Consider the following 17,302-nt stretch of genomic DNA (forward strand, 5'->3'; position numbering starts at 1 on the left):
AAAAATATTTCCATCTGTTTGAGATTTCCCATCTGTATCAATGTTCATTTCAAAGCACCAAAACTCTGTAAGACACATTTCCCCGAGTATGCATGCCCCAAACTACTACCATGTAGTCAACACTGATCAAAATTAGTCCAATTTTTGTATCAGCTGGAGGAACCTGACAAGAAGTGCTGCAACAGTAATTTGCATCTGAACTGATGAAAGGTTTAAACAGCAAATTCCAAAATCTGATGGACTTCTTAATAATACAAGGGCATATCTGAATGCATCAGTGCTAGCAAAGTTGCTGTCTGGGTACGTGGGGTTTTTTAGCTGGCCCAGCAGCCTCTCACTGGGAAGCTCTACTGAGCACTTTATGTCATCTTTTGAAGCCAACCAACTAGAGGACACTGTACTAATTAATTCTTGCTACTTACTTCTGTCAGACTTCACAAACAAGGCACTAGCATTTTTCTGTGCTACAAAGTCTGACAAGCAGGTTGCCTCATCAGCTTATTCAGCTCTGGGGAACATCTGTCAAAGGTGAGCATTCTTCAAGAATATTCTCCAGTTTCTAAAATACAAAACTTAGAGAGGCTAACAAATAAAGAGAGAGAATATTATTTAATAAAGAACTGTACTAGTATTTGCAAGAAAAGAATAAATTTCTTAAGGACAAGATTAAAAGACAGTAACATTCCTGTAGGTTGCTCCAAAATGTTATAGAACGTGATTTCAATACATCACGTACTTTAATTTCTCCCCCCTATGGAACCAAACATTTGGTCAAGAAACTCTATAAATAATATTAAGTGTACTATAAATAACAACGATAAATTAATTTCTCAAGAATAACTGGATAAATGGAAAAATTTGCCAACACCAAATGATACGGTTTCTTTTTAAAACTACTACCTAAAATTATTTAGAAGCCTTCCAAAATTATTTCTCATCTTTCTCTAAATATGAGGCCTCAGTTTGGCAAATAAATTATTTGCCTGGGTACAAAAAGCACAACTTTTTGCTTAGGGTCCTAGGTGACACATAACTTCTAGAATCGCTCCAACACTACTACAGAGATAACAATGAGCAATAGTCACATTTCATCAGCCTAATGTTCCTCTTGGTCCAGTCTCCACCTGCTTTGGAGCATGATGTAAGAACTCTTGCAAACACCCCAGGGTAAGGTACTAGGGAGTCAGTTTTCCTCAGAGCACCAGTAAGAAATCTGCCAGCGCTTTGAAGCAGCCTGAAATTTAAGGTTTTTTAATAAGTATTTCTTCACAGACTTGACAAATTACTTTGAAAAATCTACTTACACCCCTAGAGATACTTTGTAGGAATAGATACATTATATTATGCTTTATATTATGCTTTATTCTGGTAGGATTTTTCCTTTCTCTACTTAATTGGACATACATAAAAACCAGAACTGTAAGGTAGCACGCTGAATACTAAGCTCCGACCTTACCAAAAACACTGGAGCATGCATCCACTTTTTCTTACATTAACTTTGCAATCCTTCCATACACAACTAGAAAGACAAGCTTCTCTTCAGAGGAATTCCATTCACATTTTTATTTAAACCCCATGATTGTATCCACATACTCACCCAGCCTGCCTTTTTTTTTTTTTTTTTGGAGACCTTTATTTTGTTTTATTCAAAAGAGATCTTCCTTAAAGTAAACAATGGATGCTTTGCAATTTTAGAAGCAAAAGTAGCAGAGCTAAAGCTAAAGGACAGTCAGCAAGCTAGGGAGCCAATGAGGGATGAAGAACTGTCTGGAGGGAGTTTCCCAGTTTCTCTGGGAGCCGAGGGAGCCTGAGGCTGAGGACTACCAACCAACCAGCCCTGCAGAACTGGCCAAGGGCTGGGAGGCTGCACAGGATGGCCCCAAAGTACCCAGGGGGTGTGTGGGGTGTCCATTTCTCAAGTAATGAAAGGGCAAGCATGATGCTTGGAGGGCAGATCTCCAAGAGGCGACAAGGCCAGAGATCCTCAGCTCTTTTTGGCTCTGGCAACCCAGATCAGCTCCTCGCCGCACCCCCCCTTCTAAAACCATAACCTGAACCCTCTCCTAAAGCATAGCTGCAAGACCAGCTCTGTTCTACAACACAGGAAAATCTACTGTACTGAATTCAATATGCGTGACAGATTGGACAGATTCAATACGCTTTTTGTGACACTGATATTGATTAGGAAGGGTGGGAAAGCCGACCTTTGGCTATTCTCTCTTCCCCAGAGCCCAGTATTCCCTTCCCCACCGAGGATGAGTGAGCCTACATGTATTACTTTGATGATTAATAATGTGTAAAAAACCAGACCAAATATTCTAAAAAAACTCCAAAGATTTACTGAATTTACATACAGAATAAATGCAACATCTCAATATGTAGCTTTATAATTCATCTACTGAAAATAACTTCAGTCTGCTGCATGTGTCAGATGCTTTTTCACTGTTGCTCTCTAGTTTTGCAATCCGAGATCCAAACTGTACAGCCCTTTTTGGCAAAATAGTCGAGGCTGTAAGGCCAAACTCCTTAGCAGCAAGGCGCAGAATCAACTTCTCACCAATTCCTCGAGGTAAAGTCAAGTCAGCTTTTTCTGAGATGGGCAGAGAATTGAGGAATGAAACAACATCTTCATCAAGAAAAGGAAACCTGAAAGGAAGATATACATGGGGAAAGACCCTTTAAAAACCTCATACAAATAATCTTGGTTTTCCCCTTTACCACATGCAAAGACTTAAAAGTCTGTATCAATTCCTAACTATAGATGTACCTTAGATGTTAGTGTCACAGTACAGAGGCAAGTCCCCAAAGCAGTTACACTGTCTTGGAGAAAGGAAACATAATATATCCCGTTAAACTCATAAGCCTGAAAGTTTTCAAAAGTCAGGCAAAGAAAAGAGTGAGAACAAGCATCAGAAGTGTTGAGTTCATACAAAAGTTAAGAAAATCAGAAAATACAATGGAAGAGCAAGACAAATTTTAAAGTAACACTTCTCAAGATAACTTCTAAGTATTTAAAAATACTGTATGAAGCTACACTGTAATTTTGAAACAAAAATATTTACACAACAAATTCTGACAACATTCCAAATTCCAGGCGTTCATATCTAACCACATGCATGATTAGCAGCATTGCCTGTCCACCACTGCAACTGTTTTTTTGCTAAACTGAAAATGTGCAACTAAGAACAGGTTTGGAAAAACACTGGCTCAAAGATCACATGAAAAGACCTTTCATGCACCTGAGTGGCCTCCGCTACACCTAAAGAATTTTTTGCAAGTTGGTGGTAGCATGGAGGAAGTAAGCACAAATCAAATGATTCTTTAACTACTCTGACTTAACAACCAGGAAATGCAGTGGATATTGATCATGCCTTTACTGCATGGACAGGAATGCGTGGCTTCTATGTTATGTTGTCATTTTCCAAAAGTCACTCCCCAAATGACCACACCAGAACACTTCAAAGTTGCACAGATGACTGTTCCACTTAAAATCATAAAACCAACTTGATTTTGCCTATTTCAACATCTGTTGCTGCTTCTTAAAACTTCTAGATAGAAATCCAATGTTCAAGTTGCTAAATTTCCTTCAGTAACTCTTCCACAGTACTACAGACCACTTTTTAAAAAAACAAAAATCCCCACAACACAGTACACATAATGAAACTGCAACAGAACTTGAGACAGTAAAATGCATAGAAGTTTCAATTAAGCTTTCTGTTAGAGTGTTAAAATCCGAATCTAACTGGCAAAACCAGTTTTGCTTCATGTTAAAACAATAGTACCTGGCTTCTTTCCCATGATCACCAATAATCCTGTCATCTCTACCAAGATTTCTAGAAGAAATGCGATCTAAGTCCACTTCAAGTTCTTTATTCAGGCCTTCTAAGCCATATTTTTTGAAGCAAACACGATGTCGAGAATACCCAGCAAGCTGTTCATCTGCTCCAATTCCTGTAAGCACAACCTAAGAAAGCAGAATAAAAGAAATTTTTCTTAGTATCTATACAAGCTAATAATATGTAACAGATCCTATAGACATTTAACTACATTTTAAGGAGTATAACTTTAATACACATATTCTAAATACATTACCTATCATGATGGGATATGCCTTACACATTTACAGAGCCTGAAACAGTTCCAAATAAAGTCACTGGAAACTTGAAATAGGTTCACAATCAGACCTAAATTACAAACATTTCTACTGATGGAAGGAAGAAACACCAAAATAATGTATGCATCACAAATACACCAGTATCTTTGAAGAATGTCTTTGTTAGTTTCTGTTACAATAAACAGCATTTGTTAAACACCAGCCTTTATCAAAAAATTGTTGCCAAAGATCACGTGGTATGTTCTAAATAGTTATCTAAATGTACACCCAGATTACTATTCCTTTACCAGCTACTGGCTTAGTAACAACTGCATTACACAAAGTAAAAATGTCTCATATTGTTCTGTCTACGCAATAAGTACATAAAATGTTACGAAGAGAAAAAAACACTACTATATCTGGTCCATTACTGTGCCTTCAACAGCAATTCACTATAAAAGTGGAAGTCTCTTAACATAAATAGTCAAGTGTGTTTTACCACCAGTGTGTGCACTGGCTAGAGATCAACTAATTTTTTACCTGTGCACAGTAGTAAGTAACAGATGGGAAAATGACACTTTCGCTTTATGTTTTATTAACTCATGACTCATTTCAACATATTCTGGACCTAAGATGAATTTGTATGTTTCGCAAATCTGAGATGTACATCCTTAAGTAGATCAGTCAACTAAATCAACTGTGTTCTATAGTAGTAGTTTTTAAGCAAACTATTGCGTTTGTTGGAGGGGGGTTTTTTTGTGGTTTTAGGATCTAGCAATTAGTAGAAAAGTAACAGGAGCCTCAAAAAGCACAGGCAGCAGTGGACTGCAAACTCCTGAAACTAAATAGTGTATTCTTCCCTACACAACCCATCAGGAAATTGGGAAGCGAGAAGTAAGAATCAAATTCCCAAGAAAATCATCTAGTTAGTAAGAAGATTTTACTTAATACTACATACATCAAAATAAGTTACAAAAAAGGAAAGAATGACTTTTTTTAGTTCTGCCCTTCAATCATACTCTAATTACAAAAAATTCCAAGTGGTCATCTTTTCTGCCATTATTATTTGCTATTTTGTCACATAAGTAGCCTGCCTAAATAAGAAGCTAGTAATTTTACAAGGGATGGGATGCTGGCACAAAACAATACTACTTAATAATTCATTAACATTTATCTCTAAATTTGTTAACCTATTCAGTTTGGACTGAATAGCTGTTACCCACTACTGGAGTTCAAACACCAAAAATGCTAGATGATGGTTATTATTTTTTTCCTAGTCATATTGTTGCTTATTCAAGCTCAATGAAAAGCCATACACATTACATGACAAAAGAACTGAATGCAGTTTTTAACTCCAGAATTAAACAAAGATTATAATTACAGAATATTCTACATTCTGCCACTGAATTTCAGAAGCCTTGTGAGTATTAAAGAACCCTGCTGATTTCTGAAACAGAACTGGTTTTACATTCACAGGTCAAACATAAGGCAGAAAACAATAAAATCAGTACCTTTGCAGGACTTTTATATGGTTTCAGTTCTCCTTGGTTACTAATAAAACCCTCCCCTCTGGAAGCAAACCAAAGTGCACAGCCAATGCTGTCATCCAAGACTGTATCCAGTGGATAAATTAAGTGATTAATGCATTGTTGTCTCATTTTTTTCAATTCCTCTAGTGTAACATTAATTTCCACAAAGTTCCAGGTTCTTGAAGGGTTAATGGCTTCTAATTCTTTCAGTCCTGCCCTACCAGTGATTCTGTCAGGAACATCAAAGCAAGATAAATGAGCACCATTTTTAGCATCAAGATCTTGACAACTTTCTTGAGGACAAAGCAAATCAAGCTTTACTTCCTGGTTGGTATGTTTTTTAGCAGTGCCCTTTTGCTTAGCTTGTTCTTTTATCATGAAGGCTACATTGAGAAGATCAATTGGCTCTTCCAAAGGCACATGTTTATCAGCAAGGGCTGCAATAACCATAGAATCAATGCCACCAGAGAAGAGCACCGCAACATGTGCTTTCCTATTAGACATGCCTGGAACTTCTCTTGTTTTCTGATCTTCATCTCTAAAGAGAGATAAAACCCGTCTCTTCACCGCTTCATTTAAAACATCAATAAACCGACAGACTAATTTTTTCTTGGGTTCCTCTGCAAGAAATCCTTGAAGGGTTTCTACAGAAACTGCATGGATAATGTTGCTAGTATTAGTGCCTGGACATTCACCTAAAGCTTCAGAAATTGTTTTATTTAAGGGGATAACTGGTGCTCTGAGACATAGTTTTGATTCATTCATCACAAGATGTATGTGGTTCGGTAAGTCTTTTGAAACTTGGTCCAGAACATTAAGGAATATTTCTTCTGCTGTTTTCTCTGTGCAGCTGTACTTCCAAGGAAACAATGTTAAAGACAAAGATTTAGTTGTTGCATAAGCTTTGAGATCAATTTTGAAAATTCCAGATGCTGGGACTTCTTGCCATTGGTTACCTGATTCAGAATAAACACTTACAGATGTGAGACAGAAAGCACTGTCAACCTCATTACTGAATTGCCAAAGCAAACTACGACGACCAAAATAATCTCTACCAAACCATAAACTGTGTCTAGAAGCTTGATAATAAATAAAAGACCATGGACCCCGAAGTGATGAAAAGAGTGACAAAATGTCCGCTTCACTACTGCACAAGGCAAGATGATGAAACACTACTTTGGTGTCATTCTCTAGATCTCCTACATGCACACCATTGAAAATTTCCCCATTCCAAAGAAAAATATTGTTATTGGCATCTTCCAGAGGTTGAGGAGTCACCAGTCCTCTCAAGTGAAGTACATGGCCAGAAAACAGACACTCATAAGAGAGATCTGACACAGTTTTTATCAACTGTTGGCTACTGTCTGGTCCTCTTCTTCTAAGACGGCAGAGTATGTCTTTGTTAAAGAAATCATGAATAGCATGCTGGCTACACAAGGTAAGAACGCAACAAATACCACACATTGTGACTTTGAATTCAGATGCACTATTTCTTGATTTTAGCCTTTTCTGAATTTTCCATCTCCTGATGTGCCTTCTTTAATTCATCTAATGTATCTGTGTAAGAGAAAAATACACAAATAATCAGTTTCATAAACTAGTAAGTTTATGAGTGAATTTATGAATAGGTAAGTTTAAGAGCATATGTAAGAAATGAGCAACTCCAGCCACTTGTTCAATTAAAGAGATAAACATGAAACGCTAAGTAACAAAAGTGCTATGTTTGTGTTACATCGATACTATACCACACTGTAGCTTATTCCTCTTTAATTATACAAAGATTATGATTTTTTTTTCTCACAAAGAAAGCTACCCTACAAGTATAAGAATTAGGGGAATGGCCAACTGTTGCCTATATAATCAATATGATTTACACATTTGTAATGATAAGAAGAGTGAACTGTCAATTAAAGGGTCAACACTATTAACTCAAATCAAAGGAAAGAAAATGAAAGTAGCAATTGTTCATTGCAGAAAATAAATTTATACTTCTAAATTTATACATTTCTAACACTTGTTCCATCATCAAGTCTCTTTATCATCCGTTCTCCTATCTTCATAATCTCACACATCCATTCTTTCAACTACCTAAAGATTTCTATCTTAACCTCCAGTTTAACTTGTCGTTATTGTCTTCCCACTCATCCCATGCAGTTTTTAGACTTTTTTTTGGTTGGGTTTTTTTTAAGGGACGAAGTGCTGTACAGCTTCCCAAAGGGCACTGAGAATAGTGACTCCTTTGTTGGGCAGATGTTCTCCCTCTTCCTACACCTTCAGCACTTGCTCTTTTATCACATCCATGTATCAAGTGGAAACACTTTTACATTTATCCAATCGAGAAAAACAAGCACTGTCTGAAGTCTACTTTGTATTTGATACGCAGTTGACAGGTTTTAATTTTGATATACCTTTGAAATCATTAACAGCTACAAATACAGCTTTTAAATAGTTAACTACTTGATCAACTTTTACACTGCAAACTTACTTTTGCATTGAGATAGTGTTTCTGTTCGGTCTACAAGGAAGAATATGTTGCTATTGGGTTGCTGCCTATAAACTTTCTGTAAAACAAAACCAACACTGCGTTAAGTCAAAGCAACAAAGTGTGGCAACCACACTGCAACAAAAGCTGATGTAGGTCCACCAAGATACCCCTTCACTTTTATGACAGAAGGATAAGTTCTGCCTTGACAACACCAACATTCTAATGTTGTACCACCAAAAACATTTCATGGTCAACCAATGACTATTCTGCTTTTCTCTTTTCCTCATACATGAGGGATCACATTCTATTTTAAAACACATACACATGGAAGGTAAGAATACTTCATAAAGTCTTCTGATCAACTCAAACATCTTAACAAAGTAACTCTGATAAAACATAAAAAGGCAAAAACCCCCACAAGGTACTGTATTTCACTGCACAAGTGTACATAATCAAATAATTTGGAGGACAAATTATTCTGAGAATAGCAGACAACGTCTGTATTAAAATCCGTATTAAATTAAAAGACAGCGTGCTCTGATTTTGCTTCCCCTTTTGTCTCTATGCTTATTTCTCTGATGCTAAAATTACATAGTCAAAAGCAAATTTGTAAATACTTACCCGGTTCTTCTTCAAATTAGAAAGCTCATCAACTACAACCTTCTGCTCTTTAATCTGAAAGGCAAAAGATGCACTTCAATTTAATAATTAAAAATAAACTACTGTATTGTAATCCTGGTGGTGAACACACTGATATTTTAAGACAGCTACATGCATTTATAGTTGCTGTTCTCCGAATGGACCGTTAAAGACAAAGTGGAAGTAGATATAAAAATGAAACACTTAACTTTCTAAAAATAGGTTATCTTGCATAGATTGATATTTTCTCCTACCCTCAAAAGCAATCACCACTGGGAAGCCAGAGTACCTCTAGCTATTTATAACCAGAGACCACATTTTTCCCCCAGAAGAAAAGAAAACATGCACACAACTAATAAAACATCAAATAACTTTAGAAAACAAAATTTAACATAATATCTACAATACTTTATATTACAGGTATTCTCCAGATTCAAAATGAAACCACTAAAACCCCCAAGACCCCTAAAACTGTATTAAGAGCAACAGAGGCCTTTCCATTGCTCCGGAGTTTTGCACGAACTTCCTTAGTGGGATTTACCACTCTGGTCAACTGCACTGGCAGAAGTGGCAGGTATTCCCATTTGCTTTTACAGCAGCAGCTACAAATGCCAAAGAACAATCAGGAGGACCATCATAAAAGCTAAAAATAGAACAAAATCTGGTCATCAGGCACTTAATGCTTTTTGCTAGAAACAAACAATATGGTTTTCTTCATTCTTCCTTTGTGTCTCCTAGAATTGGTACAACAGCAGAAAGCTGCCACAGAGCTAGGTTAGCCAAACTGAACATGGCCTACAGAAAAGACAACTTTTCCAGCAGCTACATCAATGTCTTATATTTACAATTCCAGCAGTGTCATCTCTTGGTACAGACTAAACCAGCCACTTTAGCACAACAGAAATTACAACCTGCAATGCTTTTATGTCCTAGCTTTACAGCTTCCCAGGCAATCAAAGATACCACTGACTTTACCCAATACTGCCATATGTCATTTTTTGAGGGAAAGCAGTTCCATAGGACTTGAGAGATTTCACACTAAACAAAGCTATTGGCACCAGAGCAAATCTGGGAAAACAGAGCAGATTTATGAGGAGTGCGAGCCTCTATGACTGAAATCCTTTGGGACTTTTTGAGTAGATAGACCTGAAGCAGATACTACTACAGAGAAAAACCTCACTGCGACTCACCTGACATTTCGAGCTCAACTTGGAGCAGTAAGAACCCCCAAACCCCAATCTGACAAGAGAGCTAACGGTGGCGCCGACAAGAACTGGCTACACGACAGAGGCTCTCCTCCGAGCCCTACAACGCAAACCCCGCACCACAGGAGCCCCAGCTTCCCGACAGGACGCGCCCTCCGCTTCCTCACGCTGATCACGCCCGAGGTTACAGGCTTCGCGGGGCCGCCGCCGACCCCCCGCCCGTCGGCAGCACGGCCCTGGATGTGCCTCAGCCCGCTCCACGCAGCCGAGAGCGCCGCGGGGATACCGCGGGCGGGGACGACGACACGGGGGCGGGGACGACGACACGGGGCCGCGGCCTCAGGCGCCGCCGTTGGCCGCACCGCGGCCCTCTCCCTCCTTCCCTCCTTCCCTCCCTCCCTCCCTCCCTCCCGGCAGCAGGCCGCCTCAGCTCACCTTCCGGCTCAGCTCCTCCTTGCGGCGCAGCTTCGCGCTCTCCCCCTCCTCCTGCCGCGGCGCGCGGCCCGACATCCCCCTCCCCCCGGCGCGCGCTCCGCCGGGGACCACGCGCACAAACCCGGTAACGGCAGCGGCTGCCGGCGACGCGGGCGGCCCAGGCGGCGGCGTGGGCGCATGCGTGCGGCGGGGCCAACGCGGAGCGCCAACCGGCAGGCGCGAGCGGGTGGGGCGGGGCCGTCGCCGTCGCACCTGAGGCGGCTGCCGCTGGCGGCGAGGGATGGGGGGTCCGGTCCTCCCGGTAGCGGCCTGCTCTCCGCACGGGCAGCGGGCGACGTCCCGGCCCAGGGAAAGAGTTCCCGGGAATCATGCGCTGGCGGTGAGCCGTCTGCTCGTCCGTCAGAGCATTGGCAGGGCCAAGGTGAAGCGAGGGCTGGGGACGACGGGGCCGTGTAGAGCGTGAAGGGGAAAAAAGAAAAAAAAAGACAAACGAAAAAGAAGAGGAAGCGCTTTGCCTCGGAACTGTTTGGTGGGGTGGTGACCCTGGGCCCGAGTCAGGCAGCTTGCTCTGAAATACCTTTAAATAAAGGAATTCCAGAGGAGATAGGAATTCTAGAATGTTTACGGATATTAAGATTATATGTTTTCCTCTTTGGTAGGATGGTCTTAATCTTTCTCTGTCTCTTCCAGTCTACTGTCAATACGTGGCAGTGATGCATCTGTCTTCCCGTCTTTATAAATACATCAGGGAAGAAGTTGTTTAAGCGGCAGGATGATGATAGCGCAAGGACAAATAATATTACTGTGATTTGCTATCATGAATAAATTGGCTGAGAAATGGTAAAAGGAGCCAATTACTGTGACAAGAAGATTTTGAAAATGTCTTCTGGTAGCACCAATGAGAAAAAAAAAATTAATTTGAGGTAGAGTTTGACTTACGAAAGGAATTACGTGCTCTGATCACTGAGTTGATTGGTGAATGAACTGCATATTGCAGGAAATTGGAAGTCTGCTGATTTTCATGGAAAATAGATCATATATTTATTAATGAGTATTAGTGGATATCAGTGGGGAGTTTGGGTGAGACTAGGAACATTACAGTTATTTTTTTGTCTCATGTTATCCCTTCCCCTCTTTTTAAATATTGTGTAATTATTCTAAAGACTCAAGAGCCATTCCAAACTTAGAGACTACTACCGATAGCTCAGTTGGGATAGAAATCTCATAAAATCCTACCAGTTCTTATGCTACTGACTGCACTACAAATATTGTGCAAATCTTCATGAATTATTTGACATATCTGCTACTTTAATAGGTGAGGTAGAAGTGTTGACTTTTGCTGCTTTGTGATTTGTGACTCATATAATCATACATGTTACATATTTTGATAATACTTGGAGCTTGTGAGCAAGATTACACCTTGTTTTGGTGGTATCCATAAGCTTGGTTGGAATATCCGTGATGTTGACTGGAATTTTTGGCAGTGGTATAGGGACAATAAGGATTTTGGCTCCTAATAGAAGCACGAAAAAAGACAATTTGGCTATAAGAATATTTAATAGTACAGTAACTTGCAAATGTTATGCTTATTTGCCTTTAACAGAAAGAGAAACTGAGACTACACTTCCATAAAAGGGCCGTCTTGCTCTTCCTTCTACCTTCAACCAACACACTTCTGCCTCCACGCTTGTATCAGCATGCTTGTGGGATTGAGTGTGTGGTGAGACAGGTGAGGCAGCTGATCTGGCTTTCTCTGCAGCGTACCAGTGCTTACGTGATTCTGGCAGTCCCAAAGCAGATTAACTGAAGCTGCTGGGGAAATGTTCCCTAGGGGTTGGAGAGGTTCTGGGGCTTGTCCTTGAAATTCTAGAAGGAATACAAATGCCTGGGTCACATACAACAGTTTTGGTGCTATTGCTTAGTGTGCTTTGTAGTTTGTGACTCTTGTTCTATGGAGCAATTTGTTTAATCTGACTACCTCCCAACCTTTGCTGCCTGAGTATTTTATTTGCTGTTGATATGTTACAAAGGTTGATGATCAAATAACCCAGTAGTCAAAGTATAATTTCTGTACTGATGATCCTTTTCATGTTCAGTAATAAATACAGTTAATGTTTATTAATCAAAAATTCATCACTCTGTTCCTGAGCATGTTTCATCAGTTGGTTTGTAAGAGTGATGATAATGGTCTTGAGGCATAATAGCGAATGTGGAATGTTTTCAACTTCTGGTCTTACCACGAATTGCTGATTCTTCTACTGATATGGAATGCGCTTTTGATAAGTCCTTTTTAAAATGAATGGATTCCTGTGACATCATTGCTCCTGAAATTACACACATTTGTACCTGCAATAAGAGCAGCTATGTTTAAAACTTAACAAAGGAAAAGGTCAGCATCTTTCTTCTCCCCGTGCAGAACTGTGACATCTTAATTCAGCCTTATTTCAGGGCTGCTGTAGTTCTGTTGTTTGCAATGTGCTTGTGCTGTTCTTCATGAGAGGTGGGAGGTGACCGAGGAGCTGATCTGGCTGACAACTAAGTGGGCGATGTAGTTCTGTGATGCATCTCTGGTCAACCTGCTTGTGTCTGTGCACTTCTCTCGTGCCAGATCTGGTGCTCTGAACTATTTATACCATAAAACTATTTTGGGGAGGTTAATAATGCCTGGCACAATGTTAATAAAGATCAAGGAATATTTCACAGTCTTTTAAAGTCCTCACCTTTTCAGCATCTGGGATCTTTAAAAATGTACAAAATAACACATACTACCTAACAAGCAATGCAAACAGTTACAAAACAGGCAGTGGTTACTGATGCCAGAAAATATTTGAAGTTGCCATCCTGTGTTAGCGAACACCTGACCAAAACAGTACCCTCAAATAACCAAGCTCAAGCGCTGACAGACTGTTGTTAAAAGCATGCTGAAAATGTCAGGCCATCCTTCTGAAAACCACTATCAGTCTTGAAGACCTTTTTTGAAGATGTTGGCAGTACACTTGTGTCAGATGATTTTACAGATGTGAGAGGTACAAGGCAGCACTGATAGTGCCTTTGGGGCTTAGCAGTGCCACATTTCCGTGCTTTGCTGTGGGCTAGTAATCTGCATGTACTCAGTTCTGTATCTAAGCTGATGCTTGGTAACATGTTAAGCCACGATAACTTGATTGTGGGTTCAAACTCGAGTCATTTAATAGGTTCAGCTGTAAGTGACTGTAATCTGAAGAAACTTGTCATGCCTTAGAAAAAACACTTGTGAAGGTCCTTGGAAGTGAACAGTACCAGGACAATTGCAGCTCTTATGTTGGCCACAAGAGAGCAAGCCAAAACTGCGCTGGCTGTTTGGTGAATCCAGAGATAGTCAAAGAAAAAATGGACCTGGGATTAAGACAGGTGGATGAGGTCTCTAGAAGGGGGAGACCATGGTCAGAGGGTATTTGCATTTATGGTTTTTTGTCTTTTTTGGAACATTTTCAATTCTGATCCTGGGTTATTTTGTATTTAGACATTGTAATGTTAGAATCCATGTGAGTAAATTCTGAGATGTAACATTGATCTCTACATTAACTTCTCGGTTGAACCTATCTTTTAATAACATTCTAACTCATACCAGTCTAAGAAAATTCAAATTGTTGAAATTATTTGGGTTTGCTTTATGGTAATCCTTCTGCTAATTTGATTGAGACATTAGGATTTGAAGGGAGTTAGGTTAGTTTATACAACCAGGGATCTGGATCTGTGTACTGGAATCTATGTAAAGTTGTGGTTTGTTTCCTTAGGTTAAGTATCCAGATTATCAATTGCACAAGAAACCTTGCAAACTCTCTAATTGTTCCACCTTAGAAGTCCTATTATTGCAAACAAAACAAGAAGCCTGAGCACTTTTATGAGCTTGAAGTACAGTCAGTTTTTTAAGTTTTTACTTCTGATACATTCTTACAGCAATCTCAGAACTCCTTCGCACAGAACTTCTGCACAGGTCAGATGCATAAAATTATTACTTTTCAAATTAAAAGCAGAATTTCATCATTTCACGTGGAAGATTTTAAGGCTATTGTGAAAATAGCTGAGAACTTGAATAGCTTCAGTCTATTATTAGTTTTTACAATCTGATTGCATTCCTTAATGCTTCTAAAAGTGCTGAACCAAGCAGCTTGTTTGTAAAATACTCCCAGCATAGTCTTTTGTCTGGTGATTTAAATAAAAGAAGGTTTAAAAATAGACTACTCCCAAGTCTGTGTTCTTCAGTGTAAAACTGAAGTAACTCTAATTAATACAGGGGCCTCTCTCTCTTACGTTGCTGTAGCTGAGAGCACAGTTTGACCTTTAATTCTCATAATCTTTCCTTCCTTAGTGCAGAGCACCTTGTTGTGCACTTTGCCTAGAGTTTAAAAGAGAGTTGAGAAGTTCATGTGAGTGGTAGTTTGACTTAGAAGGGTAGAACTAAAAGATTTGGGTTTGTCTCTTGTTTATTAACTCTCTTTTGTTACAGAGTAACATAACCTGGCCCTGCAGTCCCTCACATACTTTGAATAACGAACACACAGGTTTACTATAGCAACAGTCTAGTTTGAATATGGGATCAGATTTCCAGATACACATTTGGAGCAGTGAATGTTCAGGGATCTTAAAAAAATCAAGTGCTCTGTCTTACAACAACAAACATTTTGTTTGCAGTATGAAGCTGGAAGCCTGGTGGCTGGAAGATGGAAGCCCTTCCATTGATGCCACTAAGGAGCAGGCGTATAAGTGGCTTAGAACTGCTCGTGAACACTGGATGGACCTATGCCTCGTTTGCATTACCTTGGATTGGGGCATCCTGATGCAAAATCAGATCAGTGCTAATATTTCTGCCTGATGAGAAAAGGAAAAGACAACTGCACCAAATACACTCTGAGTGAAGAGTCAGCCGGCCCAGTAAGCCTGCTCTTTGCAAGCTGAGCTAGGAAGCTGGGAGAAGACTAGAGGGATAATTATGTGCTTACTTCTATTTCCTGTTGGGAGCGCCTCCCTGACAGTAAGTACTGCGTTTAATACTATGTACAACTGATATTTTCTTGAAGATAAAACACAACGATTAGATTGCTTTGAAGGAGTAGGCAGGCCTGAGCAGGATTGGCTGAAGGTACAGAAGTAGCAGCCTGCTTGTGTTACTCTAATACGGGTCTACGTAGAATCAGGGACTTGATCATTTTGGCTGAGATAGGTTACAGTCCCCTAAAGCATGTTCTCATAGAGACAAAATGGACCTGCCTAAGTGTGAGTTTGGGCAGACCAGAACATGTCTGAGTAGCCTGGGGAAAGGGGGAAATGCCTAATACCTTTGCAAGGCTCTCTGAGGCAAGAGTGAAGGTAAGGCTGTTTGTTTTAAGACGCCCAGTTGGATTAGGATCTTGCCTAGATTGATTTATTAAATGTGTTGCTCTCAAGTGCTTTTTGTCCCTTTGTTCTCATTGCTACAGACATTTGGACTTAGTGCTTGCTAGTGAGCAAATATAGCCACTTGAACACCAAGGAGAGAAAATGTAGTTTTTCCAGGTTTGGAGAGGGGAGTTAATTGAAAGGAAACTCTCAGGTTTTCAAATTCTAATGTGCCAGAGGCCATGTTATCAGACAGTTTGTTGGGCTTCACTTATTTTTCTACTTCAGTCTTTGTGTCTTAGGCTATGCTGAGGGCTTCCCATTTACCCATTGTCCTTATTCCTCTCTAGCCTCTTCCCCCCCCCCCCCCCCCTTGAAGCTTTGGTACAAATCAGCCTGTGCACATGGCAAAACAACCTGGGACCCAAATAACTGAAATCTTATTAGAGCTTTCAGTCTTGAGGGTTGTACTTGTTCACCATCATTTTATGATGAATATGATACTTGGTGCTCTGAATGCTTTAAGGGTCCACAGATCTCGAAATGACTGACTGAGATAGATACATACAGAGAGGAAAACTAAGCCAAAGTTGTGTGAGTTGGCAGAGTGAGGAACAGAACTTTGAGGTCTTGGCTTTTCTTCACATGTTCCACCTATGATCATTACTATTTCCATGTTAAAATTACTATTTCCATATTTAAAATGAGGCTGATTTTGCTTCGTGAAGTCACAGTCAGAAAATTACTGAATACAAAAAAATTCACTGCACTGAATGGTGAATTTGTATCTATTTATTGCAGTTTTTATGTTAACTGTTTTAAACCATCATGCTTGCTTGGCAGCCCAGACACTTCATCTCAGTAGCTGGAAGGAAAATATTCTGATCAATTTCTCATGGGGCAGCAGGCTAAGGATTCCACAGCTAGGTGAGCTCTCACAGAAAAGCTAACAGAATAGATCCCATGAAACATTTATTTTGGAATATCACAGGACAAAAGCATCTTCCATTTGTCATGTTGACATAAAGCCTGAAGAAAGGCAAAATTCACTAGTTGCAAGTTGCTGTGTCCTATGCATTACTATGATTATCATCTTAGTAAAGTCTAAACATCACTGAGATTTAACTGTTCTCCCCAACTATCCTCCTGTGAAACACCATCACTGATCCTATACTCTTTCCCACTCTTACCACAATTTTTGGAGTAATTACAGCTGTTACAATTAAGGAAAAAGGATGTATAGTAGTACAAAAGAACTACTGTGATGTGCAAGAACCTCATCTTTTAGATAGTATAATAGTCCTCAAAAGGTTTCCTTCTCTTCGGAGGCAGAACCACTAGAAGCTAAGAAACCAGCAACGTATATGTTGGTAGGCTTTGAATATTAATAGTATTATCTGTAGCTGATACAGTTACTTGAAATGTTGACTGAGTTCCTAGTCTTCACAGTGCTGATTTTTTAATACAATAGTTCGTCATTTGGAGCAGGAATAACCACAAAGGAGGGAGAGGCATTGTTACATAATTCCTGGCATGTATTTTAACTGGTGGATATTTA

General features: G+C 39.7%; 2 protein-coding genes and 1 long non-coding RNA gene across 3 annotated transcripts; 1 reads left to right on the forward strand and 2 right to left on the reverse strand.

Moving 5' to 3' along the window:
• Positions 1-2,316: 2,316 nt before the first annotated feature.
• ASNSD1 (asparagine synthetase domain containing 1) lies at positions 2,317-7,086 on the reverse strand. Its single transcript, XM_009925301.2, has 3 exons — positions 5,605-7,086; positions 3,783-3,964; positions 2,317-2,646 (listed from the first exon to the last, which is right to left on the reverse strand). Exons 1-3 carry the CDS (start codon positions 7,084-7,086, stop codon positions 2,385-2,387), a joined length of 1,926 nt encoding a protein of 641 aa, XP_009923603.1. The 3' UTR covers positions 2,317-2,384.
• On the reverse strand, positions 6,978-10,505 carry ASDURF (ASNSD1 upstream open reading frame). The gene is made up of 4 exons (XM_069781916.1): positions 10,387-10,505; positions 8,729-8,782; positions 8,108-8,183; positions 6,978-7,179 (listed from the first exon to the last, which is right to left on the reverse strand). The coding sequence occupies exons 1-4, from the start codon at positions 10,459-10,461 to the stop codon at positions 7,109-7,111; spliced, it is 276 nt and encodes a 91-aa protein (XP_069638017.1). The 5' UTR covers positions 10,462-10,505; the 3' UTR covers positions 6,978-7,108.
• Positions 10,506-10,625: 120 nt separating this feature from the next.
• LOC138685145 (uncharacterized) lies at positions 10,626-13,150 on the forward strand. The gene is made up of 3 exons (XR_011324408.1): positions 10,626-10,765; positions 11,990-12,115; positions 12,835-13,150. It is a non-coding gene; the product is annotated as an uncharacterized lncRNA (long non-coding RNA).
• The last annotated feature ends 4,152 nt before the right edge of the window (positions 13,151-17,302 follow it).

This window comes from Haliaeetus albicilla, chromosome 4 (assembly GCF_947461875.1).
Source record: "Haliaeetus albicilla chromosome 4, bHalAlb1.1, whole genome shotgun sequence".
Taxonomy (NCBI): Eukaryota; Metazoa; Chordata; class Aves; order Accipitriformes; family Accipitridae; genus Haliaeetus; species Haliaeetus albicilla.

What these genes read in the sequence shown, in the direction of transcription:
- ASNSD1 (XM_009925301.2), bottom strand. Translation starts at nt 7,086, where the DNA reads ATGTGTGGTATTTGTTGCGTTCTTACCTTGTGTAGCCAGCATGCTATT. An exon ending in CATATAAAAGTCCTGCAAAG is followed by an intron (nt 3,965 to 5,604) that starts GTACTGATTTTA and finishes CTGCTTTCTTAG; the next exon opens with GTTGTGCTTACAGGAATTGG. An exon ending in GATCATGGGAAAGAAGCCAG is followed by an intron (nt 2,647 to 3,782) that starts GTACTATTGTTT and finishes TCTTCCTTTCAG; the next exon opens with GTTTCCTTTTCTTGATGAAG.
- ASDURF (XM_069781916.1), bottom strand. Translation starts at nt 10,461, where the DNA reads ATGTCGGGCCGCGCGCCGCGGCAGGAGGAGGGGGAGAGCGCGAAGCTG. An exon ending in AGGAGGAGCTGAGCCGGAAG is followed by an intron (nt 8,783 to 10,386) that starts GTGAGCTGAGGC and finishes TTTGCCTTTCAG; the next exon opens with ATTAAAGAGCAGAAGGTTGT. An exon ending in AACACTATCTCAATGCAAAA is followed by an intron (nt 7,180 to 8,107) that starts GTAAGTTTGCAG and finishes TCTCTTACACAG; the next exon opens with ATACATTAGATGAATTAAAG.